This window comes from Schistocerca piceifrons, chromosome 2 (assembly GCF_021461385.2).
Source record: "Schistocerca piceifrons isolate TAMUIC-IGC-003096 chromosome 2, iqSchPice1.1, whole genome shotgun sequence".
Classification (NCBI taxonomy): Eukaryota; Metazoa; Arthropoda; class Insecta; order Orthoptera; family Acrididae; genus Schistocerca; species Schistocerca piceifrons.
The window spans coordinates 374,271,623-374,287,567 of NC_060139.1; the positions used below are offsets into that span (position 1 = coordinate 374,271,623).

A 15,945-nucleotide genomic window follows, 5' to 3' on the forward strand; every position below is an offset into this window, starting at 1 on the left:
AAAAAACTCCCCTTTCTTAGGCAAAGGCTCATCTGTATGCAAACATAACCAGCTGATCAACTCCTACATCAACCCAGATTAATTTTCCAGTACCTTTTGATATGATATCCCACGAGTTGACTGTAAAGAACTTTGTACGCAGTTTAGACAGCTACCCGTGGCCTAGTGGTAATCCTTTCAACAGTAATGGTTTTCCATCTGCGAAACAAAGATGGAACAGTTTTCCATCCAGTTCTGCTATAACCCCCTTCCATATACACTTCACACACTTCAACATGAAGTGTAACCAGGAAGTCTAAGCAGAGTATGATTCGTAGTCACAGCTAACCGTATGGAGAACTTATACAGTAAACCCGAAGCTACTTTCTGCCACTCGGGATTCTAGCATTGCCGGACCGAGCCAGTCAAAATAGTCCCCATCCTATGCTGCTTAACCTCCAGTGTAACGAATTCAATTCTACTTTAGCAAGTATATTTCAACTTTCCACGGATAACTGAGATCCTATAACTAATTAGAATTTACACATTTTTCTTTTTTATGTAACCAGTTAGAAAAAAGCCTGCCACTGATTCTGCACTGATGTGACATATTCTAACCATTACTAGGAGAGTTGTGCAGTGGACACACTACTCCCTACCCCATTTAATGGTGCGGAACGAGGACGACTTTGTGACTGCCTTCCCCGTCTGTGTGAATGTTTGTTTGGACTATTCCATTCAGATTGTCCAAACATTTCACATCTGTGATAAATATCATCAGTACCACATCACATACTCCATACTATAAAAAACACAAACCTGCTAGAGCTACCGCAGTTTCTACTGCTTCAATCAGAGTTTTTGGGAATTCGATACAAACCCCATATGGCACTTCTGGTTGTATAACCTGTAAGAACACATCAAGTGCTATTTTCAGCTTCCTGTAATTTGACCTTATTCGCATTATTATCCGCAGTGAGCTCATATGTATTGACATTAATTTTGTTTACGTGACCTACAAAATACTCTACTGATTCCCCATGCTTCTGAAATATCCCGTTAAATTGCTCGTGGGAGTATCTCGATGCTTTTTTCCTTCTATATATCACTACTAAACCCTCCCTGAAGGCGTTAAATGACTATATCTGTCGCAATTTCGCGTGGCACATAACATACGTCCTAGCGTATCGTATTGACTTTAGCTACACTCAGTAACAGTTCATAACTCCAATTTCATAACGTAGCAGCTGTATCCATACTATCAAAAACACAAAGACTTCTGCCCTTGATTTTCCGGAAAGTGGAGTGATCAACGAAGCGGCGCTAGTATTAAGGATAGGTGCACTAGCATGTGACCATTCCCTCATGTCCTCCATTAGTTGCCCTAATTGTATCTTCAACTGTGCTACTTGATTTATCACGTTCTGTATCGCATCTTGAGCCAAACCTTGTTTATCTGTACTGCCTACTTAATATCAAAACAAGCAGCCAGTACAACCAAAATAAAATGAAAAGGATGAAGAAAGGAGGTAAACAATCATACAGGCTCAAAAAAACTCAGAAAGCAGCACTTGATATTGCTGCCTAGGACATGGTTGCTGCTGAACTATACAACTGGCTACAGTCTTCTGGTTCGTCCATTGCCATCTTCAGCAGTTTTTCTGAGTCCAGTTATAATTAGGTACAATTATAATCCGGCCGAAAGAGGAGGCACGCTTCTGACGTCAATTGTGATGGAGCTTCAGGGATGTCTGGGTGTGGGCGACGGTTCTCTGCTGAAGATGGATGCAGGAACAACAGCAGAAGGCAGTTCATAAACACAAGTAGCTATTTCTTTATTATTGTTTGTTTACAGTCATTAGACTTGGAAGCTGCTTGAACCGATGGCGAGTGAGGCTAATACACGCCACAGCGTCTCCAGACCCGTATTAGTTAGTGATAGCACTGACTGTGCGCCTCCACTGCGGTGGCTGTATCAAGGTAAGGTTCGCGGTACCTGACCCATTATATACTGGCCCAGTGTAGCTGCTCTGCTGTGAATATGTCAGGCTGTGCCTCGCCCAGCTGTGCGGGGAATGGGAGCCCTTCATGATACCTCAGCAGGGGAATGAAAGCTGATGCTCCGTGTAGAAGTCTCATGAAGGGAGCGAAGGGCCCGAGCACCCGGACGTTAGGCGTCAGACAGAGGTCCGGAACCTGGTGACGGTAGAGATGGCCGTGTCATCGACATGGCATTGGCCAGCACAGATTGCACGTCACGTTGGTGCCCACCTGTTTAATGATGATGTTTGGTCCAGGAGGGGTTTAAATTTAGCTTCTCCTGACTGATATGTGCTGAAGTGTCCACGTTTATTTGTCACATGGAAATGTTCTGGCATAGAGACAATGACTGGGGTGGCTGTCATGACGTGAAAGTTGGTCAAGTCGGGGTTCCCAAAGTGTGGCCCACGGCAGCATATTGACACTTGACACACGGAAGTCTGATGGTATGGGAGGAGCGACTTCTGCTGGGTTGCTTAGCAAGCAGGTCAGCGACGAGCAGTGGTCGATGTTCGTTTCCCGTTGCGCCGTTCTTGGCACCATCTAGTTTCGCTTCCATTCAGTATGGCTCGGGTTCGTTTTCCCAACAGCGTTCGTTCTTTGTTGACACTGATATACAGGCGTATTTATAGATTTACACAGAAACATAGATAATTGGGGAAACAAATGGAATAAATCATATGGCTTCAAATGGGTCTGAGCACTATGGGACTTAACATCTGTGGTCATCAGTCCCCTAGAACTTAGAACTACTTAAACCTAACTAACCTAAGGACATCACACACATCCATGCCCGAGGCAGGATTCGAACCTGCGACCGTAGCGATCACGCGGTTCCAGACTGAAGCGCCTAGAACCGCACGGCCAAACCGGCCGGCAATAAATCATAATTACATTATTACTCTGTAACGAATCACGTACCAAAATACTCATAAAATGTTCTTGAAAAATCTCTGAACTTTTGTTGGCGAAACTGGGTTTCGGGAAGTAGATTTGCAACCCATTCCTCGAGTGGAGGCTTTACTAGCAAAACTGGCCAGGGGCCACTCTTTTTCCAAAATAGACCTGAAGTGTAGTTATTCATGGACGCAGAGATACAGTTCCTAGTACTATATACACCTCTTCGCTTGTATTGTTGTAACAGACTAATGTTACTACGATCTTCCAGAAATACCTAGAACAGCTCGTTAATGTATTCCTTTTTGTGGTAGATACCTGGATGACATTCCAATAGCACTGGAGTATGTGGGAGCAGCATTTTCAAAACTAGCAGGCTTTATTTTAATGACTCTTACAACAGCCTGGATGCATAAATGTAGCTTCTTTGAGCTTATCATATGATAATTAGTGCACATTTTCATCAGGTGGAGATCATACCCAATATACTACACGTCGACGTGAGCAACAAATTGCCGACGTCAAAAAATCTGTGGGAGTCGTGTACGAGATGATTCTGTTCCTAACATTTTCGCTGTTACTCAGTAGAGGGTATGATTTCAGTCAGGATTCCCCCGAAAAGGATAGTAGCAATAGCGAAGACGTGCAGTTCGTACTGACCAGAAGTTCGTGGGATTCGTCGTTACTCTGGAGAGAGTGCCGGAGGTTATGTCGCAGCCGGTAAACTCGTAACTCCGCTTGCAACAATCGTTCTCCCGCGGGCAGAGCCGTCACGTTGAACAGGAATACATCCTCTCGCTCGCTCCCTGCAACAAACAACAGTATTACTAACATTTAGGCACTTACACACACTGAGGAAGTAAATGGAAGAGTGGTATCCAGCTTCATTAATATGATGGAAGAAAGTTCTTTACTGTGTGCATATTACGAATTTTTAATTAAATCAAAATTTTTTCGTGTGTATTCTTATTAGTCCCTCCCGTTCTTAGAAATTTGCTCGTCACTTTCGTTTGGAAGTCTAGACAGTATTTGGTAACTACGAGACTAACCGAAAATGGGAAATGGTTTGTGTGTGTGTGTGTGTGTGTGTGTGTGTGTGTGTGTGTGTAAACAAATTTACTTGCACAACAATCTCAGTATCGTGGTATTTCTTGAAATAAAGTGAGTATTGGAATGAAGACCATCAAAGACATAAGCAGTGTCATCGCGCGACATAATATCCTGTGATATTTTCACATGTTCTCGTAATCGGTCAAGCGATATTACTGATAATTCAGATCGGATAAGGCGACGTTACAGTTATATCTCACAAATGCTCAGTTGGGAAAAGATATGATTATCGTGGAAGCTAGTAAAGATGACGAAAGCACATTAGGTGGTGGTAGATGTTGTGAGTACGGGCGTTATCATTCTGGAAGAAGAAATTTCGCTGATATTGCAGCAACAGTGCAAGAAAGACCTGTAGTTTCTTTGCATCTTGGTAGATTCTGTGGTGTGGTGTGACCCTCGACTCAAGAGCCAGCCGGTTTGAAGAAAATAAATTTGAAACTTCCTGGCTGATTAAAACTGTGTGCCAGACCGAGACTCGAACTCGGGACCTTTGCCTTTCGCAAGGCAAAGGTCCCGAGTTCGAGTCTGGGTCAGACACAGTTTTAATCTGCCAGAAAGTTTCATATCAACGCACACTCCGCTGCAGAGTGAAAATCTCATTCCGGGGAGGGGGAAATCCTCCAATGTTTGGCCCATAAGGGATAAAATTCCTAATCATCAGGCATTGCACCAGTGTTCTGGATTAAATCCTTAGGCTAAGCGCAAATTGAGACGCGTATAGCACGTGAGACGCAACACGACACTACAGCGCGACGCGCACGTTCCGCACATGTCGCGGGGGTCCAACGCATATTGAGACGCGTACACGTATTTGCACGGGCCAGTTGACGACGCCCTGCGCTGACAGAAACGAAGCATCTCGTTAATTGTCATACTTATTGTGGTATACACGTTTTAGTAAAACGCTACTCAAAATTCGAAACGTTTACAATGAAAAATAAGGGTCGCTATGATTTTGCGTTCGGTGCGTATTACACCATATGTTGCTGCGTATGAAACTTAGCTAACATGTTGAATTTTTGTTTAGACGTGGGAGGAGGTCTCTGTCTACCTCCGATCTCGAGAAAATGGATCCTATGTAGCATTCTCACTTCCGATCTCACGTCCGCGAGAATGAAACACTCGCAAATCTCTCACATCTCCTAAACCGCTCGAGACATCGCAACGAAAGTTTGGTGAATGATAGCACACAAGGAGGACAGTATTTTGCCAGTTCGTAAACTCACGGAACTTTCTTATTTATGGCGATATATCACTACTTACACTTTCCGTTTTATTTTTTTCACTCCAGTGACTAAATTTTTAAGAGTTATCGACAGCTAGCGAGTATGAAAATAAACATGAAATTTCTTCTCTTATGTTACTGCAAACCGACACTATGAGGTTTCTCGTAAGCTGGTGATTGCCAATTGCTTGTTTAATGAGGCACTCTGTTTCAGAATTGTGTCGCAATAGCTAAGATGAGTACGTGCAAAACTATACTGTGTTTTGGCAAAGGAAGAACAATTAAACCTGCCAACAAGAGGGATGTGGCCGTTACTCATAAATGGTGATGCTTCTTCGAATGAGAAAAGGTTAACAACTCACACAAAAATAAATTGCCAATTCTGCTGGTATTTTGGATGAATCCCCGTAACCCATCGTATTTTTTTTTAACAATAAGCGACTGGAATGGAAGGTTAGCAAAGGATTTTGTTCCTTCTCTTGATCTGAGCAGTATTAAAATAATTATGAGCGTTCCTTCAGGCCGAATGATAGGCACATTCCAGATGTTGGTTACTCATTTACGGCTTGGCAAACTTACAATGTGTGATCGCGGATAAAATAGTTGTTACTGAGAAAAATAAACCATTGATCTGTCGCACAACACAATGGTCAGTGTATTGTCAGCAGCGGAGGATAATCCGCGCGATTGGAATGTACAAGCTAACCATGTGTGCCTTGTGAGCTGGAGTTCGAAAAACATTGTCATGAAAGTAGATCTGCCTTTGTCAGCAGTATTTCAACAAATTAAATATATCTAATCACCACACTCTTTTAGGATATTCCTCCTTTCGTAAAAATACCGACCATATTTTTCATTTGTGTAGCCTGTTGAATAATTAGTTTATTAATGCTGATAATGTGTATGCAACAATTGAAATGCTTTTTCTCATCACGGCGAGGCAATTAAAACATTGTTATTTGTGACTGCTTTTCGACTGTTTCTAACTTTCAGTGGAAATATGATGTTTACATGTACATAGTATAATGTCTCTTATTACATCCATATCCAAGTAACGATAGTGAAACTTTACGTACTTCATATCTTGGACGCTTATTACCAGAAGCAAAAAGTGGTCATATCTGTGGAAATTACACCTTTTCGACTTTTTGCAACAGATCGTAGAGATACATCAGTATAACAGGCAGCAAGTAGGTAACCTTGTTTTACTTTCCTGCCTTGCTTCTAAATCACGTGATTTTATAATATTCCTTACTTCCTTATTCACTATCCTCACGACGAATCGTCTGTCCCTTCTTACGATCTGAAAACATAGTGGAGGCAGAAGATATAATCCCAGTGGCTAATGGCTCACCAGCTGCTGAACTGTGCATTGTTCAAAAGAAGAAAAAAAAACAAAAGAACTGCACAGATACTCGTAACTGAAAACTATTACGCACTAGCGAAAATAAATGGAGCGCTTGAACGGCGAAAAACGAAACACTACTCAGTGGTAATAAAATTCAGCATACCACAAGGCTGTATTTTTAGGACGGGCAGTACTGCCCATATGCGCCAAGCCGAAGTGAGCAAATGGCAGGACTGCCTTCCCGCTCCCTGCCACACCCCTCCCGCAGTGTTTGCGTGGGGCGAGGCGCGAGAAACTGTGCCGCAACCACGTCGCTCGACCCGGCGGAGGCGCGTGTCGCGTCCCAGTCGCGTCAGCTCCCAATCTGCGTGGTGCCATTTGAACCTGTGAATTTATAAAAAACGCGCGCTGCGCTGCGTCGCGCCACACGCGCTATATGCGTCTCAATTTGCGCCTAGCCTTATCAGAGGTTCTTGGATTAAAGGTCTTCAGAACGTTGTGCTTGGCAGCGTCCATAATGCTATTAAAGTTGTAGGACCTGAGTTTCAATTACAGCGGGTTCCAACTGCCCCCGTCCGTCTTTTCAGGGTCAAATATTGCTTCTAAGTCATTTCGTAGATACGTCCATTAAATTGTATACTAGTTCCCCATTTGCCACACAAGCCAGTACGCAGGGAAAATAAAATTTTAAAAAAGTCAGTCACAATACATATTCTGAGTGTTCATAAGTTGTCGACAAAATCAAAACCGGTGTTAGAGGGAGGGGTTCTAAACAGGCATTTTAATGCAGCAAAGAAAATGTCAAAGGCGTCCGTATTAGCTGCGACTAAGTCAGCACTTGGACGCACGGTGTTCATTCATTGAAAGCGCAGTTGAGAAACGATTCAAACTGGTGCCCATAAACGTTGATACATGCATTACAACGAAGTATTGTCTCACTCTGTCGGGGGTCCCTAGTTTCTATTGCACGAAGACGCAAAATCTGTCACCTTAGCATGAAGACCCTGTTATGTTCAGTGTTCAAGACGTACTAGTCAGTTACGACTGTGGTTTCACATGCTCAGAGGAAAAAACTGTGAATTACGGATTCCGGCGATCGCGCTGTCGTCGGTCCTAATGTTGGTGCGACCAGTGTGTGCAATGATGCCCTGTTCTTGTAATGATACTGAGCAGTGGTTTTGTTAGTTGTGCAAGACAGAAGCGTTTTTTTTTTTTTTTTTTTTTTTTAACTTAGTTAAAATAAAACTGGGTGTGTCACTGAAGCTGGGTGTGTAACTATGAACATTTTTTTTAGGCTGCTTGTTATTAAGTACCAGAAGTGTTTGCCCTTTGATTCCGTGCTGTAAACGACTTGGCTTGTACCCTTTATAAACTGTCTCGTTTTGATCCAAGGGAATGTGTACGATTTATATTTCAGGTGGCTGTCATCTCTTAAGATTAGGACGCTCTACGCTTCGATTGTGACTCATAAGAAGAAGGGTGCGTGTTGCAATGCGCCTGCGAAGTTGATTATAAGAAAGAGAATCTTCTAAAATTACGTGTCTGGTATTTAATAAACACTGGAGAACATACAGTAAGTTGTGCCGTATCTTGAAGTACTGACCGCGTTCCAGAAAGCAGCGCACTACACGTGCATTGTAAGGATTGGGCGCCCTGGCGACGCCATCTTCGTCGACGACTGCGTGGTACAGCCTCGTCATGTATTCTGGTGCTGCCTGCGGTCGCGAAGAGTGGGCGCTCCCATGGTGACCGTCCGCCAGAGGTACTCCCAGTACCTGTAACATTTACAGCGGTCCTGACTGTTGCATGCTATCGCTCGTCGGCATATCGGTGATACGGGAATTTCTGTACACTACGGTTTCGTGAGCATTATTGTGGAACATGATGACTCATTTAACATTATTCAACCACAACTAATAAAGATTTTGCTGTCCAATATGTTTAATGAACTCAGATTTTTAGAAAACTGCTGTTAAACCATTTTCAAATATGTAACGTGGGGACATTCACGGAGCTTTCCGTAACCAGTATTTGTCGTTATATGGATAACGGTACACGTATTTTCGGTAAATAAAAATGAAATGTGAGTTAATTGATTAAAATATGTGAAATCACTTGCGTAGTACAGCAGCCAGACATTTCTTGTTGCCTGTATTAGATGGAACAGTAGTAGTATATGCAGGATGAAGAAAAACTGTGTAACGAATTTTAACCCTGGATAGCTGATGCCAGTAGGAACCAAAATTACTAATGTTGTGTAGGTCGACAACGCACCATTCTTAAACTACGGAAACTTGGCGCCACGCGCTCCGCTTGGCCGTAGGGTTGCCCTGTTGCCGTTCGTCGGCTGACGGGCAGCACTATGGTTGTCGGTTCACACACACAAACGTCCCTCCCCCCGTCATTGTCGCAACGTGATACGCACAAGTGTCGAATAGGTCACGCTGTTTATCTCCACCACACGTCAGAGGCATTCACACGTAAGCTTCGCTTCGCAGCGCACAAACGCCACCTGCGATTTAGTCGTACAGTAAGTATGTTGGCTCAGTATTCTTTTGAAAAAAAACGAGATATTGTTTTTGTTTATGGACTAGTCGACGGTAATGCGCATGAAGCTCGATGGTTGAATGAGGGACAGTACCCGGCAAGACGCCACCCACAACCGCAAACGTTTACAGCAATTCACCGGCGACATGGCGAAACTGGTTTGTTAGCAGGATATCATGGTGATGCTGGAAGACCTCGAACACAACGGGATATTGCATTTGAAGAGACTGTTCTCGAGCGCTTCGGGGAAGCAACTACGACAAGTACTCGAGCGGTTGGACACGACATGGGGATTACTCATCGGTTAGTCTGGGAGATTTTGAGGGATGACGGCCAGCATCCATTTAGTTTCCACCCTGTACAAGACCTAACTCCTGTGGCGGACTATGAACACAGGCCAGGGTTTTGTTCCCCGCCATTGTGTTGTTTGCCGACGAGTGCACCTTCCATCGGGATGGCCTTTACAACTCTCGAAACGTTCATTACTGGGCAAGGAGAAATCGTCACGTCACGTACGTTCACGGACACCAGGAACGATTTTTGCTCAACATTAGGGCAGGCATTATGGGTGACCATCTGATTGGTCCGGTCCGCCCACTTCCTAGACTTATCGGAGCAAATTACCTTCACTTTTTGCAAGAAGCTCCACCTGGTCTGCTGGAAGATGTTCGCCTGGACATACGGCTACGAATGTGGTTGCAGTGTGATGGGGCCGCCGCACATAACAGTCTTGCTGCACGCGGATATTAAATGAACACTTCGATGGCCGGGTAATTGGCATAGGTGCTCATAGGGACATGACCCAGGCGAGTACCAGACCTCTAGCCACTAGATTTTTCCCGGTGGGCATTCTTCAAGGTTCTAGTTCACACACCCGGACGCAAACCATCTAGTAACGAAGAGGAATTAATGGATCTAATTCAACATGCCGCCAATCACATCAGAGCAATGCCAATAATCTTTGAAGGAGTTTGGCAAAACAGCGTTCGACGTTACCAAGCTTGTGTCGCGTCAGAAGGTCGCCATTTCTAGCACCTGCTTTAAGTAAACTATCTCCTATGTAGAAAAAAGGCCCTTTTCAGGACCGACACAATTTGTAAATGACTTTCTGTACGCGAGCTAACATCTACAACTACATACATACTCCGCAATCCACCATACGGTGCGTGGCGGAGGGTACCTCGTACCACAACTAGCATCTTCTCTCCCTGTTCCACTCTCAAACAGAACGAGGGAAAAATGACTGTCTATATGCCTCTGTACGTGCCCTAATCTCTCTTATCTTATCTTTGTGGTCTTTCCGCGAAATGTAAGTTGACGGCAGTAAAGTGGTACTGCCGGCCGCTGTGGCCAAGCGGTTCTAGGCACTTCAGTCCTGAACCGCGCTGCTGCTACGGTCGCAGGTTCGAATCCTGCCTCTGGCATGGATGTGTGTGATGTCCTTAGGTTAGTTAGGTTTAAGTAGTTATAAGTCTAGGGGACTGATGACCTTAGCAGTTAAGTCCCATAGTGCTCAGAGCCATTTGAACCATTTTTTTAAAAATTGTACTGCAGTCAGCCTCAAATGCTGGTTCTCTAAATTTCCTCAGTAGCGGTTCACGAAAAGAACGCCTCCTTTCCTCTAGAGACTCCCACCCGAGTTCCTGAAGCATTTCCGTAACACTCGCGTGATGATCAAACCTACCAGTAACAAATCTAGCAGCCCGCCTCTGAATTGCTTCTATGTCCTCCCTCAATCCGACCTGATAGGGATCCCAAACGCTCGAGCAGTACTCAAGAATAGGTCGTATTAGTGTTTTATAAGCGGTCTCCTTTACAGATGAACCATATCTTCCCAAAATTCTACCAATAAACCGAAGACGACTATCCGCCTTCCCCACAATTGCCATTACATGCTTGTCCCACTTCATATCGCTCTGCAATGTTGCGCCCAAATATTTAATCGACGTGACTGTGTCAAGCGGTACACTACTAACGGAGTATTCAAACACTACGGGATTCTTTTTCCTATTCATCTGCATTAATTTACATTTATCTATATTTAGAGTTAACTGCCATTCTTTACACCATCACAAATCCTGTCCAAGTCATCTTGTATCCTCCTACAGTCACTCAACGACGACACCTTCCCGTACACCACAGCATCATCAGCAAACAGCTGCGCATTGCTATCCACCCTATCCAAAAGATCATTTATGTAGATAGATGACAACAGTGGACCTACCACACTTCCCTGGGGCAGTCCAGATGTTACCCTCACCTCCGATGAACACTCACCATCGAGGACAACGTACTGGGTTCTATTACTTAAGAAGTCTTCGAGCCACTCACATATTTGGGAACCAATCCCATATGCTCGTACCTTAGTTAGAAGTCTACAGTGGGGCACCGAGTCAAACGCTTTCCGAAAGTTGTTGATGGGTTTGTTCCCGGTATGTCTTATCACGAAAATACAATGGATGTATCGGGACCCCGACAGATTCCCCTCCAGGCCCGCCCCCGGAGTGGAAGGCTGTCGCGCTACCATCGAGTGTGCGGTCCGCGTTGGATATACATCACGATCTCTGCCAGGGAAAGCATTCGCGGTAGTGTGTAGCTCAGAACATCCGGCAACAGGGCAATCCCGCGGCCAATCGGAGCGCGTGGCGCCAAGTTTCCGTAGTTTAAAAATTGTTCGTTTTCGACCTACACAACATGAGTAATTCTGGTTCCTACTGGCACCAGCTATCCAGAGTTAAAATTTCGTTACACCGTTTTTCTCCATCCTGTATATGTGGCTCCTGGCTCATGATTTATAAGCTTAGCGCCATACTATCTTAGTACCATCCACACGTGCACATACTCATACAAAAACACACACACACACACACACACACACACACACACACACTTTTCACTCTTTCTTCACCTGTGCCTCTTTCTTTGGAGTAGGTCGATCAGAGAGCTCCTAAGCCAAACGTGCACACTATTTTACTCACCAATCACAGCCCAGTATTCACCTGCCATTAAAAATTAAACAACAAATCAGTATCTACCCCCAGAGTCGGCCATCTCGTTCTCTATACCACGGGTGGCACTCGACACGACTGTCATTCGATCTTTGTACCCACTTGGTGCAAGGTTCTATTCCCCATCAAATTAAGTGCGAGACAGTTATTTCAAAGTCGAAGTAGTCTGTATTATTTGTCAAAACCTAGTCAGGCTAGAACCGATACAAGAACTGCTAGAATCAAATCACTGGGCACAGCATATGCAGCAGTCAGACACATTCTCCACATAACTGTAATCCAAATAACACTGGACACAGTGATGTATCATACATGAAAAATAATGTACAACGCTTCTTCTAGAGGAGTACACTTGCGAATTTTTCATTTTGCCTTTTATTTCGTGCATAGTAATCCTCTTGTGTATACGTTGTGAACTCTTCCCCATATTCTAGCAGAGTGTGCACACAGACGATGATGACTAAATGTAGTGATTCCACCCCTTTTAAACTCTGCAAATGGTTTTTGTGCTGACAGCTGCACAATGATGAGACCACCACATTTAGGCACAGTGTAACCATCTGTTTTCAGCAGATCCAAACACGAATGGTAGTTTATAAACACAGGATATCCTCTAAAGTGGTGAATGTCCTCAGAGCCATCGTTTTCTACATCTACATCTACATTTATACTCCACAAGCCACCCAACGGTGTGTGGCGGAGGGCACTTTACGTGGCACTGTCATTACCTCCCTTTTCTGTTCCAGTCGCGTATGGTTCGCGGGAAGAACGACTGTCTGAAAGCCTCCGTGCGCGCTCGAATCTCTCTAATTTTACATTCGTGATCTCCTCGGGAGGTATAAGTAGGGGGAAGCAATATATTCGCACCCTCTCGAAACCTGGACAGCAAGCTACACCGCGATGCGGAGCGCCTCTCTTGCAGAGTCTACCACTTGAGTTTGCTAAACATCTCCGTAACGCTATCACGGTTACCAAATAACCCTGTGACGAAACGCGCCGCTCTTCTTTGGATCTTCTCTATCTCCTCCGTCAACCCGATCTGGTACGGATCCCAAACTGATGAGCAATACTCAAGTATAGGTCGAACGAGTGTTTTGTAAGCCACCTCCTTTGTTGATGGACTACATTTTCTAAGGACTCTCCCAATGAATCTCAATCTGGTACCCGCCTTACCAACAATTAATTTTATGTGATAATTCCACTTCAAATCGTTCCGCACGCATACTCCCAGATATTTTACAGAAGTAACTGCTACCAGTGTTTGTTCGGGTATCATATAATCATACAATAAAGGATCTTTCTTTCTATGTATTCGCAATACATTACATTTATCTATGTTAAGGGTCAGTTGCCACTCCCTGCATCAAGTGCCTATCCGCTGCAGATCTTCCTGCATTTCGCTACAATTTTCTAATGCTGCAACTTCTCTGTATACTACAGCATCATCCGCGAAAAGCCGCATGGAACTTCCGACACTATCTACTAAGTCATTTATATATATTGTGAAAAGCAATGGTCCCATAACACTCCCCTGTGGCATGCCAGAGGTTACTTTAACGTCTGTAGACGTCTCTCCATTGATAACAACATGCTGTGTTCTGTTTGCTAAAAACTCTTCAATCCAGCCACACAGCTGGTCTGATATTCCGTAGGCTCTTACTTTGTTTATCAGGCGACAGTGCGGAACTGCATCGAATGCCTTCCGGAAGTCAAGGAAAATAGCATCTACCTGGGAGCCTGTATCTAATATTTTCTGGGTCTCATGAACAAATAAAGCGAGTTGGGTCTCACACGATCGCTGTTTCCGGAATCCATGTTGATTCCTACAGAGTAGATTCTGGGTTTCCAAAAACGACATGATACGCGAGCACTCTGCGGGTACTCCAACATATGGTCATTTCCGTTCTATTTGCAGTAAATGTTGAGATCTTGTATTCACTATTAGTATACGGATTTTCCCATGTATTGTGTTTAAAGCCTTTTTTGAGCATCTGCAATGGTTTGCTCTTCTTCCAATAAGATTATGTTCTTCCTTTGTGGCACTGTTTTTTTTCATAAAATTGTCCGGTTTACGATCTGACTATGACGTCATCCATTTCCAGTTTTCTTTTATTTACACTTAACACCCTATCTCCACTTACAGGTATAATTTCTATAATATGGAGTGGTTTAAGTCTGTTCGATTTTATAAAGTGTGCCTGATATGCATCTATAAGAAACTTTTAAGTCTTCCGTTGCTAAAGAACATGATATTACTAGACTGGACGCTAAGATTTACAACTACAGAATATATGGTGTGTTTGGCCCTGTGGAACATTGCCTGTATGTTGAAATCTAACAATCAGTATTTACAATATGCTACACTGTACTCTGTGCCAATAGCTTTTATGTGGTATGAAATATCGGATAGCTTACCACAGTTGCAGATTGATATTTAACAATATTTTCCAATTTATCTACTGTGGTAACAAAGAGTACACAAAAGTAACTGTAGTACAAGTAAACCTCCCAGATAATCGAGACAGACAAAAGTTATAAAATATATTCTGTCTGCCTATAGTGTTAATTATGTCCTTACAAGCTATTCGTATAGGTATTAAAATCCATGGAGAAGAAATAAAAACTTTGAGGTTCGCCGATGACATTGTAATTCTGTCAGAGACAGCAAAGGACTTGGAAGAGCAATTGAACGGAATGGACAGTGTCTTGAAATGAGAATGTAAGATGACCATCAAAAAAAGAAAAACGATGATCATGGATTGTAGTCGAATTAAGTCGGGTGATGCTGAGGGAATTAGATTAGGAAATGAGACACTTAAAGTAGTTAAGGAGTTTTGCTATTTGGGGAGCAAAATAACTGATGATGGTCGAAGTAGAGAGCATATAAAATGTAGACTGGCAATGGCAAGGAAAGCGTTTCTGAAGAAGGGGAATTTGTTAACATCGAGTATAGATTTAAGTGTCAGGAAGTCGTTTCTGAAAGTATTTGTATGGAGTGTAGCCATGTATGGAAGTGAAACATGGACGATAAATAGTTTGGACAAGAAGAGAATAGAAGCTTTTGAAATGTGGTGCTACAGAAGAATGCTGAAGATTGGTTGGGTAGATCACATAACTAATGAGGAGGTATTGAATAGGATTGTGGAGAAGAGGAGTTTGTGGCACAACTTGACTAGAAGAAGGGATCGGTTGGTAGGACGTGTTCTGAGGCATCAAGGGATCGCCAATCTAGTGTTGGAGGGCAGCGTGGAGGGTAAAAATCGTAGAGGGAGACCAAGAGATGAATACACTAAGCAGATTCAGAAGGATGTAGGCTGCAGTAAGTACTGGGAGATGAAGAAGCTTGCACAGGATAGAGTAGCATGGAGAGCTGCATCAAACCAGTCTCAGGACTGAAGACCACAACAACAACAACAAGCTGTTCGAAAATTCTTGATACAGACTCCCACAAAGATATAAGTGTTATGTGAAAGCAGGAGAAACGTATTTTTCTCAATCAAGCACACTGTTCTCCACAATATAAATATAGGTAGTGCTGAAGAAGGATTAGTTCCCACAGATAATGTTATTCTCCTACTCTTAAGAAAAAGAAGCAATGTATGGAACAGACCTAGACTGTATCCTACTACGGAAATTTTTCCTTAAGTGCAGTTAAAGTGTAACATGTAGACAAAATAAAACTAGAAGTGGTTGAGGTCAAAGTAAAAATGTAAACTGGACAATTTGACAGAAATGATTGCTACAAAAGAAGAACGTAATCTCCTATTGGAAGAAGAACAAGCTATTGCAGA

General features: G+C 43.4%; 1 protein-coding gene across 1 annotated transcript in view; it reads right to left on the reverse strand.

The window, feature by feature from the left end:
• Positions 1–15,945, reverse strand: part of LOC124775408 (bone morphogenetic protein 8B-like) — a 151,032-nt gene that overhangs the window by 109,527 nt on the left and 25,560 nt on the right. Inside the window, exons 2-3 of the mRNA XM_047250241.1 lie at positions 8,203–8,374; positions 3,577–3,722 (exon numbers count right to left, since the gene is read on the reverse strand). Coding sequence (XP_047106197.1) covers positions 3,577–3,722; positions 8,203–8,374 — 318 coding nt within the window. The remainder of the gene's footprint in view (positions 1–3,576; positions 3,723–8,202; positions 8,375–15,945) is intronic.